At 32.7% G+C, this 12,224-nt stretch overlaps 1 protein-coding gene across 8 annotated transcripts in view; it reads left to right on the forward strand.

Annotated features, from left to right (window-relative positions):
• The window catches only part of CNOT6L (CCR4-NOT transcription complex subunit 6 like), a 103,018-nt gene that overhangs the window by 44,769 nt on the left and 46,025 nt on the right, over positions 1-12,224 (forward strand). For all 8 annotated transcript variants that reach the window (XM_023637902.2, XM_070263630.1, XM_023637901.2 and 5 more), the window contains exon 4: positions 129-214. In XM_023637902.2, the coding sequence (XP_023493670.1) occupies positions 129-214 (86 nt within the window). The remainder of the gene's footprint in view (positions 1-128; positions 215-12,224) is intronic.

Below are 12,224 nucleotides of genomic sequence, written 5' to 3' on the forward strand. Positions count from 1 at the left end.
TTGGATGAGTGTACAAAAATGTGCCTTGAATGTAAACATCGCTCATGATATGTTAGAGCGTTAAGAAAACAATTGTAGATATTAATAAAGCTTGCTATATTAAACTAAAACAATTCTTTTTTGAACAGGGAATTGCTTTTAAATAACAATCTGTTACGGGTTTTGCCTTATGAACTTGGTCGGCTCTTCCAGCTACAAACTCTAGGTTTGAAAGGTGAGTGATTTTTAAAAAAAACAATGGTATTAACACTCAGTGTTGAGTTGTTCTAGCCTTTTAAAGACCATTTTGGGTGCAATATAGGTCAAGTTTTAGTATAATTTTGAGAATGTGACTCTGCTTTCTCTTGAAAGAAATGTGTTCTTCAGTATCAAATTGAGCTTCAAGATTTCAACATGCTGCTATCATTTTAACAAATTTGTATGAGGACATTTTTGTGTTTTGTTTTTGTATTTTACCTTTGATTTTCTATAAAACTCTGAAATTCCTTAGAGGAAGTATTTTAAATTAACACTGTAATTTTTTTCATTGTCGTCCTTTTTTTTTTTTTTAAAAAAAGAATGATTTAATAGAATAAACCTTAACCTTAGCCAGAATGTCTCATCTCAGGTTTTGATAGAGTAGATAAAATAGCATTGACGTATTATATGATTATAGGAGGGGAAACATTATAACAGTAAAAATGAATTATACCAAATAAGTATAATTGTGGGCATACCTTGGAGGTATTGCCAGTTTGGTTCCCGACCACAGAATAAGGCGAATATCACAATAAAGTGAGTCACAAGAATATTTTGGTTTCCCAGTGCACATAAAAATTATGTTTATACTGTAGTTTAGTAAGTGTGCAATAGCATTATGTCTAAAAAACAGTGTACATACCTTAATTAAAAAATATTTTATTGCCAAAAAATGCTAACCATCATCTGAGCCTTCAGCAAGTTGTAATCTTTTTGCCAGTGGAGTATCTTGTAAAAAAGCAAAGTATCTTCAAAGTACAATAAAACCAAGTATACCAGTATTCTAAATAAAATGTATTAATTCAAAATGCAGGCTCCTCTGACGATCTTATCTCAGTTTGAGATGAAAGTCATACTCAATTCATATAAATATTGAAATTTGTATAATTTTCTCTTATGGCATAGCATAGGAAGAAAGGTTTATTTTGAATTCAGAGGAATAAATACAGATGTCCTATATTGCTTAAACATTTTATTCTGTGTTCGTGAGGAATGAACATTAATCAAAGCCTTGTAAAGTATACACCTTCATATATTTTATTTCCTTGTTCAAAGACTATTTGAGTCTTTGTGAACATATTCTATTTGCCTTTGTTTATATCGTATCATGGAACATTAAGATCGAAGCTCGAAGAAGAATATAAAGAATGCTGACTTTGGTTGAAATGACTGAAATGATACTAGGCTTCCTTATATATTTAACCCTTTGTAAATTGGATAATTATGTGAATGATCTAAGTCTTGTGTTTTTAGGTTCTCTAAGATTTTATTGATTTTTTTAAATCATGTATGAAGTGGACAGGGGATACTTATATCTAAAGAATTTTCTTGAACCTTAACCTAAGGCATTTGAAATTTAACTGTTGGGACATTTCACCTTATTCTCTATATGTTAAATCTTACTCTTATAGTTGAAACTGCCATCCAGCTAGAGTTGGAGTGGGTGTAGGTCTGTTCCTTTCTATTAAAAAAAATTATAGGATGGTTGTCATTTTTTATAATCTTAGATTCATGAAATATCAAATTCACACTTTCATACTAATTATAATAACATATTTTTTGTTTAACATATAATAACATAGTTTTAAATAATTTAGAATTCATATTAAGGCAATATCTTCTCTGACATATGGGCCAAAGGGTTGTCCTCAGGCATTAAACATTGATGGTCCCAAGTCATAAAAAATTTAGAACTTCAATAATTGAAAATTTCTAGTTTTTTTACAAGAACGACTTCTCTCTCTTAAAATAAAATGGACCATGGCAGTAGAAGATTCTTTTACTTGTAGATTTTTTTTGTGTGAAATATAATATAAAAGAAGAACAACATAAATTTTAAAGAAAATAAAATGAATAAGTATACACCCATTACCCAACATTCTCAGTACCTTTTTAAAAAATACACTTTGAAAATCTAATTGTCATTCATATAGGAGGCAGAGTACTTATTTCTGTGTTACATAATGAGCTTCTGGAAACCAGTAAGTAAAACAGTAACCTAGTAGAGAGCGTATTAATAGTTTATATAAGAGGATATTCAGATGGCTCTTAAATATAGAAAGTTAATCAACCTTATGCATAATCATAACAATGCAAATTGAAACTATACTCAGTTTTCACCTGTCAGATTGGAAGAATTCCAAAAATTTGGTAAAATAACTGTTGGTGAGGTTATTGGGAAATAGGCACAATCCACCTTGTTGGTGTACATCCCCTGTACCCTGTGAGTTTCCTGTGTGCCTTTTCATGATTACCTCTTCATTGCTTTCCCCACAGGTTATCATTGTCCTGAATTTTGTGTTAGATATCCTTTACCTTTCATTCAGTCATTCAGCAGGTAGTGATGAGCACCTTTTATGTACAAGAACTGGGCTTATTTATGTATCTGTTACAGGTGTTTTAACTTTTATATAGATGGAATCCTACTGAATGTCATTTTCTCTGACTTGTTTCTTTTGAACTTGGTTATGTTGTAGTTTATTTCATTGCTGTATTGCGTTCTGATCTATGAATATGCTGTGATTTATTCATTCTGTAGATATTTAGGTTGTTTTTCCTTTTTTTGCTACTATGAGTAATGCAGTTGTGAACATCCTTGTATGTCTCTCTTGATTAGAGTCCCGAGGAGTGGAATTGTTGGGTTGTAGAGGCCTTTATATCCTTAGCTTTATTAGGTAATGCCATGATGTTTTACAAAGTAGTTGTACTGAAATAGACTCCCCAAAATAATATCGTTTCCATTTTTCTGTCTTCTTCTCAACATTTAGTATTGTCATATCTTAAAATTTTTCCTCATTATTGAGTATGAAATAGTTTTTAGTTGTACTCTTAATTTGCATTTTCCTAATTGCTAATAAGATTGAGTGTCTTTTCACATATGTATTGGCCATGTTTCTTCTGGAAAATTGCTATTGATGTTTTTTGCTCATTTTCACTCAGAGTATTTGTTTCTTACTGATTTGTAGGAGTGCTTAACTTTTGTCTATTTTATGTTGTAAATATCTTCTTTCACTCTGTGACATTTGTTTTCTTTTTTTGGTGAGGAAGATTGGCCCTAAGCTAACATCTGTTGGCAATCTTCCTCTATTTTTTTGCTCCCCAAAACCCCAGTACATAGTTGTATATGCTAGTTGTAAGTAATTGTAGTTCTTCTATGTGGGATGCCACAACAGCATGACTTGATGAGCTGAGCATAGGTCTGTGCCCAGGATCCGAACCAGTGAACCCTGGGCTGCCAAAGCTGAGCATGTGAACTTAACTAGACAGCCATGGAGCCACTCCCTGTGGCTTTTCTTTTTGTTTTCTTTCTTGGTATCTTTTAATGAATAGATTTGATATTTTTATTGTTTTGTTTTCTGATTAGTGCATGTTATGTCTAGTTAAACCCTGCTCCGCTCCAGGTCAGAACTATGTTTTCCTGTATTATCTCCTAAGAGTTGTAAAGTTTTGCTCTTGATAGTTAATTCTTTCATTCATTTGGAATTGATTTTTTAATATGGTATGAAGGGTCTAATTTTGGGAGAGATCTAATCTTGTTTTTCCCTATGAATAACCAATTGTCTCAACACCGTTTCATGAATAGTTTTTTCTTTTTCCACTGATAAGCAAAATCACCTCTCTCATATATCAGCTATGTCTCTCGGTCTTTTTTTGGGATCTCCATTCTGTATATCCAGTAATCAATTTGTCTAATCTTGTGCTAGTTACTAATTTATCATAGTTATTATGGTTTTATATTCAGACTTAATATCTGCTTTGGGAAGTCCCCTTAGGTTTTTCTTTTACAGTGTCTTGGCAGTTTGAGTGTCTTGGATCTTCCTCATACTAAAAAACAGCTTGTTAAGTTTTGTTAAAAATGCTGTTAGGACTTCAGAATTGCATTGAATGTCTAAATTAATTTAGCAAAATTGACATCTTAATTATATTGAATCTTCCTGTCCATGAATTTAGATGCTCTCTCCACTTGTTTAGTTCTTATTTAATGTCTTTGCATAAAATTTTATAACTTTCTGCACACTGACTGGTCAAGCACGTCTTTTGTTGGATTTGTCTCTAGGTACCTTATACGTTTTTGGTTCCTATTGTAAACCCTGTCTTTTCTATTTTTAAACTTGCTTTTTCTGCTTATTTGCTGGTGGGATTTAGAGATAAAATTTTTTAAAAAATTGATCTTATTTCATTCTTGGCTAAATTCTCATTCTTTCTAAAAATTTTTCTGTGAATTCTTTTAGGTTTTGTATGCAGATAATCATAATGACAGTTTTGTTTCTTTCAAATGTGTGTATATTTAATTTATTTTAATGTACTGACTAGGATATTTAGTACAATGTTGAATAGAAGAATCAATACTGGGTATGCTTCTATTCCCAATTTTAAAGGAAATACTTCGAAGTTTTTTCATTAAGAATGATATTTACTCTATATTTTTGGTGAAAAATTTTTTTAGTTTCTAGAAGTTTCCTTATATTTCTACTTTAGTAATCCTTATTTAAGTGCTGAATTTTATTAAATGTTTTTCTTCATCATTGAGATGATTATATTATTTTTCTCATTTCATAGATTGAGGTGGTAAATTACCTGTTTATATATTTTTTTTCCAATTTAAACCACACTTGCATTCTTGAGATAAACCCAACTTGGTGCTTTTGCACAGTGCTGGATTTATTTTAATAATATTTGTCAAGAACTGTGAAGGGTCCGAGATTTTGCCCTACTTGCAAGTTAGTAAGTTAACCACTTATTGTTTCATGGATGGTGGCAGAAGACATGAGACTCCTGGGTCAGAGACAAAGAACATTATTACTCAGGCAACAAGATGGACCCAGACAAATGCTATGTACACAGTGAGTTTGCATTGCAATTGAGTAATCCCGTGTCAAGGGTCCAGCACTTTTCAAGCAAGCAGCAAATCTTGTAGCAAGCAGGAAAAAGCTAGTCCTGCTTCTGCAGGGGATCAAACAGTTACTTGAAAGTATTGCTGTAGTTGTCCTGACTTATTACCTATGTTACTAGCTACAGAAACTGCTTAGTATCAGGAGACAGATTAGCTCAGAATCTGTCATACTTACCAAGAATGAGCAGGGGAAGCACAGAGTCCCTGGTGGACTGCTTCTCCTAATAGAATTTTTAAAGGAATTTTTCACATATGTTCATGAGTAAGATAGACCTGTGTTTTTATTATTCTTACTCCGTTGTTTCAAAGAGTTGTGTAGGATTGAACTAATTTGTTCCTTGAAATTTTGGTAGAACAACTCTATAAAATTATCATTGCCTCGTGTTTTTTTTTGTACCACCTCAATATGTTTGTAGTTACTAGAACTATCGAGGCTTTCTAATTGTTAGTCGGTCAGTTTTGTTGGACCATATTGGAACTGTTGGAATTTGTCAGCTTTTTACCTTTTCGAATTTCTTTGCATAAAAAGTTCATAATATTCTCTTGATATATTTTCATCTATTTATTTTTATTTTTTAATTTTGTATTGAGTGACATTGATGTGTAACATAAATTTCAGGTGTACATCATGTTTTGAAGTCTAGTTGCCATCTGTCACCATACTTATGTGCCCCTTTACTTACCCCCTACCTCTTCCCCCATTCCCCCACCTCCTCCTGCTCTGGTAGCTGCCAGTCTCTTCTCTGTGTCTACGTATTTGTTTGCTTATCTTCCACACATGAGTGAAATCATAATTGTCTTTTTTTCATCTGACTGACTTTGCCTAGTCTCATACTCTCAAGGTCCATCTGTGTTGTTGCAAATGGCAAGATTTCATCTTTTTTATGGCTTAGTATTGCTGTGTGTGTGTGTGTGTGTGTGTGTGTTTGTGTTTGTGTGTACGTATACTACATCTTCTTTATCTGTTCATCCATTGGTGGACACTTAGGTTGCTTCCAGCATTATGAATAATGCTGCAGTGAACCTAAGAGTGCATATATCTTTTCAAATTTGTGTTTTCATTTTCTTTGGATAAATACCCAGCAGTGGAATAGCTGGATCATATGGTAGTTCTATTTTTAATTTGTTGAGGAATCTCCATACTGTTTTCCATAGTCCTATACCAGTTCAGCATCACTAATTAATAGGGAAATGCAAATCAAAGCTACAATGAGATATCACCTCGTGCCCATCAGAATGGCTATTGTTAAAAAGGCAAGAAATAACGAGTGTTAGGATATAGAGAAACAGAAACTCTTGTAAACTGCAGTGGGAATGTATATTGGTACAGCCACTGTGGAAAACACTAAGTATTTTTAATATAGGTTTTTGTATCTTCTTTGACTCTTCAGTTATTTAAAATTTCCATGCGTATGTGATTTTAAATTTAGCCTTTTTATTGTTAGCTTTAAACTTGATTGCATTTTAGACAGGGTAGCCTGTATGAACGAGTGCTTTGACGTTTGTTGATTCTTGCTTTATGGCATAGTATGTGATCAATTTTTGTAAATGTTTTACTGTATCTGAAAAGAATATTGTTTCTCTAATTGCTGGGCACAAGTGTATGTATTTGTCCATTAGATCAAGTTTGTTAGTTCTGTTGCTCAGATTTTCTATATCTTTAGACTTTTTGACTATTTGCTTTTTTGGTAGTTAAGATATTTATGCTAAAATTTCCATTGAAATAGTGTATTTCTTCATTTCCCCATGTAGTTCAGTTAGCTTTTGATTTATATAGTTTCAGGTTATTTTATTAGATATATCAAGTATATTTATATATTGGTGTGTATTGTATATATTGCTATACTTTCTGTTGAATTGAACCTGATATTAGGTTGTGAGCCTCTTTCTCCCTTCTTAGGGTTTTCGCCTTATAGTCTATGTTGTCTAATATAGCTATGCAAGTTTTCTTTTGGTTAATGTTTGTCTAATGTATCTTTTTTTACCCATTTACTTTCAACCTTTCTGTGTACTTATGCTTAGGTGTATCGCTTAACTGGACTTTGTTTTTAATCCAGTCAGACTTTATTTTGTTTTTAATGCATGGATTCACTTGCCTTATCTATAGTGTAATTATTTATATTTTTGTGTTATTGCCATCCTACGTTTTGATTCTACTCTTTGTGATTTTCCTCTTCTTTTTTGCCTTTCTAAAAATGTTTCCCCCCCATTGTTTGTTTCTGTATACTTTCTGTTGGTTTGGAATTTGTACATTTTTTTTCTAGATTCTTAGTGGTTATCCTTAAAATTGTACCTTGAATACATTTTTGAAAAAATTAAATTTTCAGCAACGTTTTTACTGAGCTATAGTTTATATGTAGTGAAATTCACCCCTTTGGGGAATGTTGAAGACATTCACGTTTGGTGAATGTTAGTAGACATATGCAGTTGCATAACCACTTACTACCATTGAGAAATGAAACTGTTCTATCGCCACTCGAAATTCATTTGTGTCTGTGAAGTCAGTGCCGTCTCCAACACTTAGCCCTTGGCAACTACTTTTCCAGAATGTTATGTATGGCAACATACACTATATAACCTTTTGAGTCTGGATTCTTTCATTTAGCATCATACATTTGAGGTTCATCTGTGTTGTTGTGTATATCAGTAGTTCATTTCTATTGCTGAGAATATACCACAGATTTTTGTCCACAAGTTGAAGGACATTTGGGTTGTTTCCAGTTATGGATGATTAGAAATAAAGGCACTTTAAACATTTGAATACAGATTTCTGCATGAAATAAGTTTTTATTTTCCTTGGGCAAATACCTAGGGGTAGGATTGCCAGGTTGTATGATAGATATATAGTAAACTTCATAAGAAACTGCCAAACTCTTTTCTGTAGTGGCTGTATCATTTTGTATTCCCACCAAAAATATGAGAGGGTTTTAGTTGGCATGCATCTTTGTCAGCATGTGGTATTGTCAGTATTTTTTATTTTTGCCATTCTAATAGGATGTAGTAATATCTTCTTGTGGTTTTAATTATCATTTCTCTAATGAATAGTGATAGAGTGTATATTTTCTTGTGTTTATTTGCTGTCTTTTGTCTATTATCGAGTTGCATCTTTCTAATTACTGAGATTTGAGAGTTTATTATAAATTCTGGATTCAGGTTCTTTTCAGGTAAGTATTTTGCAACTGTTTTGTCCCAATCTCTGGCTTGTGTTTCTGTCTTCTTTACAGGGCCTTTCAAAGAGCAGTTTTTCATTTTAATGAAGTTCAATTTATCGTTTGTTTTCTTCTATGGATTATGTCTTTGATGTCACATCTAAGATTTTTGCCTTCCAAATACATGAAGATTTTCTTCTGGAAATTTTGAAGTTAGGTTTTACATTTAGGTCTATGGTCTCTTTTGAGTTAATTTTTGTATATGGTGCAAGGTGTGTTCTTTTGCATATGTACATCCAGTCCAGCACTATTTGTTGAAAAGATTATGCTTTCTACATGGATTCCCTTGCAACTTTGTTAAAATTCAATTGACCCAAATGCGTGTGGGTCTACTGCTAGATTTTCTATTCTGTCCCACTGATCAATGCAATAGCAAAACGTTTGATTACTGTAGCTTTATGAGAAGCCTTGAGATTATGTAGTATGAGTTCTCCAACTTTGTGGTTATTTTTCATAATTGCTTTGACATCTCTAGATGCTTTCATTTCCATATAAATTTTGGAATCAGCTTATATTTTCTGCAGAATATCCTGCTGGAATTTTTATTGGGATTGTCTTGAATATGTATGTCAGTTTTTAGAGATTCAATAGCTTTATCTTGTGAGTTAGTATTGCATCTTCCAATCTGTGAATACAGTCTTCCTCTCCCTTTATGCAGGTCTTCTTTACTTTTACTTCTCTATTGTTTCGTAGTTTTCAGCATGCACATCTTGCAGATATTTTGCTATATTTATTTGATATTTTTGATGCTATTGTAAATGATATAGCTTTTTAAATTTCCAATTATTCATTGGCATTGTATAGAATTAAAATACAATTGCTTGTTAAATATTTTGTATCTGTTGCAACTTTTGTAAACTTATTACTTCTAGGAGCTTTTACACAATTTTAATCTGTGAATAGGGACCGTTTCACTTTCTTCTTTCTGATATGTATTCTTTTAATTTCTTGCCTTATTGCATTGGCTAGGACAATAGAAGTGATGACAGTGTACATCCTTGCCTTGTTCTTGATTTTAGGGAGAAAGCACTCAGTCTTTCACTATTAATTATATCAACTGGAAGTTTTTTGGTAGATGCCTTTTCAGGTTAAATAAATTTCCTTTTATTTCACATTTGCTGAGAGTTTTTCTCATTGATGCAAGTTGAGTTTGATCAAAGGCTTTCTCTGCAATGGTTCAGATGATGATGATGTAACTTTTCTTCTCTAGTCTGTTTATGTGCTGAATTACATTGATGGATTTTCAGATGTTGAACCAGCCTTTTATTCCCATTTTAAATACCACTTAGTCATTATGTAGTCTCTTTAATATATTGTTGGATTTGGTTTGCTAGTATTTTGTTGAAGATTTATACATTTATGATCATAAGACATTGTTCTGTAGTGTTTTTCTTATAGTGTCTTTGGTTTGATATCGGAGTACTGCTGATCTTGTAAAATGGGTTGGAAAGTGTTATTAACACTTTTTATTCCTGGAAGAATGTGCATAACATTTGTATTATTGCTTTCTTAAACTATTGTTAGAATTTTCCAGTAAAACCATATGGGCCTAGAATTTTCTTTGTTGAAAATTTTTAATTACTAATTCAGTTTCTTTCATTGGTACACGACGTTGAGGTTATTCCTTTTTTCTTAGAATAGCCATTCTCTTTTAGTTACTGTTTCCCTGGCATACCTCCTTCTTTTCTTTGACTTTCAAACTATTTTGTGTCTTTGAATCTATAGAGTGTCTTTTATGGACAGCATATAAAGAGTTGTATTTTATTCATCTTGCTAATCTTTGCTTTTAAATCAGAGCGTTTAATCCATGTGGATTTAATGTGTTACTGATAAGACAGGATTTATGTCTGCCATTTTGCTATTTTTTTGATACATCTCATGTCCTTTTTGTTCCTCTGTTCCTCACTGAATGAGTTCTTTTGTGTTAAATGAATATTTTCCAGTGTATCAATTTAATTCACTTGTTTCTTTTGCTGTATTATTTTGAATTATTTTCTAAGTTGGCTACCCTGAAGATTACAGTGAACGTCTTAGTGTATAGCAGTGTAATTTGGGTTAATAGCAACTTAATTTTAATAATATAAAAAAACTTTGCACCTCTAGTTCCATTCACTTATCTTTTATGCTGTTATAAATACCTTTATACATTCTGTGCCCATCCACATAAATTTATAATTATTGCTGTATGCAATTGTCTCTTATATCAGATAGGAGAAAAAAGAGGTTAAAAACCAAAATTACACTTATACTGTTTTTTATATGTACCTATATAGTTATCTTTACTAGTATTCTTTATTATTTCATGTGGATTCAAGTTACTGTCCAGTGCTCTTTCATTTCAGCCTGAAGGAATCCCTTTTGTATTTCCTGTAGGGCTGGTCTGAGTGACGAACTCACTCAGTTTTTGTTTGTTTGGGAATGTCTTAATTTCTCCTTTAATTTTGAAGGAGAGTTTTGCTAGATATAGAATTCTTAGTTGACTTTTTCTTTCAGTACTTTGAGTATGTCATTCTACAGCCTTTTGGCTTCCATAGTTTCTGATGAGAAATCAGCTGATAATTTTATTGAGAATCAGTACATGATGAATCACTACTCTCCTGTTGCTTTCAACATTTTCTCTTTGTCTTTCCATAGTTTGATTATAATTTTTCTAGGTGCATTTCTCTTTCATTTTATGCTACGTGGAGTTTATTGAGCTTCTTGGATGTGTATGTTAAGGTTTTTCATCAAATTTGGGATGCTTTTGGCCATATTTCTTCAAATTTTTTTCCTGTACTTTTCTCCTCTGCTGGAACTCCCTTTATACAAATCTTGGTGCACTTGATGTTGTCTGATAGATCTCTGAGCTTTGTTAATTTTTCTTTGTTCTTTAATTTTTTTTCATTCTTTTTTCTTTCTCTTCCTCAGGGTCTATAACTTCAGCTGACCTATCTTCAAATTAACAGACCCTTACTTCTACCTGTCCAATACTGCTCTTGAGCCCTTCTGGTGATTTTTTCATTCTACTTTCCTGTAGTTTCTATTTGGTTCCTTTTTAGAGTTTTGATTTCTTTTTTGATATTTTCTATTTGGTGAGACATCATTCTCATACTTTTAAGTCTTTAGACATGATTTTCTCTAGCTCTTTGAACATATTAAAATAGTGGATTTTTAAAATCTTTTCTAGTAATTCCTCAGGTACAGCGTTTATTATCCTTGGGTTTCTATTGATTGCTTTATTTTCCTAGTGTATGGGACATAGGCTGTCTTGTTTCTTTGCATGCTTCATAATTTTTTGTTAAGAACTGGACATTTTAAATAATGTGGCAACTCTGAAATCAGAATCTCTCCCCTCCACAGGGTTGTTTGTTGTTGTATTTGCTGTTTGTTGCTTTAGTGACTTTTCAGAACTAATTCTGTAAAGCTCATATTCTTTATCATGTGTGCCCATGGACATCTCTGTTCAGTTTAGTGATCAGCTAATGCTTGAACAGAGATTTCCTTAAATGTCAGGAACCGGTAAATTTCCTGCTCTTGGCCAAGTAGCTCTGTGTGTGTTTTGGGGCACACCTTCATTACTCAGCCAGGAAATTTATAAATCTGCCTTAGTCTTCACTTCCTACTTGTGCAAAGCCTCAAGGTCAGAGAGAGGTGAGAGCTTAGGCTGTTTTTAGGTCTTTGCTAAGCTTGTGCCTAGCCTTTCACATATGGATAGCCTTCTAGGTTCCCAGGAATACGTCAGAACTCTACAAAGCCCCTGTTGACGTCTTACTCCTGAGCTTTTCCTTTTAAGCTTTTTGGTTAGTCTATGGTTTGCCTCAGCTGTTTCCATGACTTCAGTCAGCCATGAAATTAAAGCATTTGCCAGTAATAGTTTCCTCAAACATGCCCCTGACCCACTCCCC

This window comes from Equus caballus, chromosome 3 (genome assembly GCF_041296265.1).
Source record: "Equus caballus isolate H_3958 breed thoroughbred chromosome 3, TB-T2T, whole genome shotgun sequence".
Lineage (NCBI taxonomy): Eukaryota > Metazoa > Chordata > Mammalia > Perissodactyla > Equidae > Equus > Equus caballus.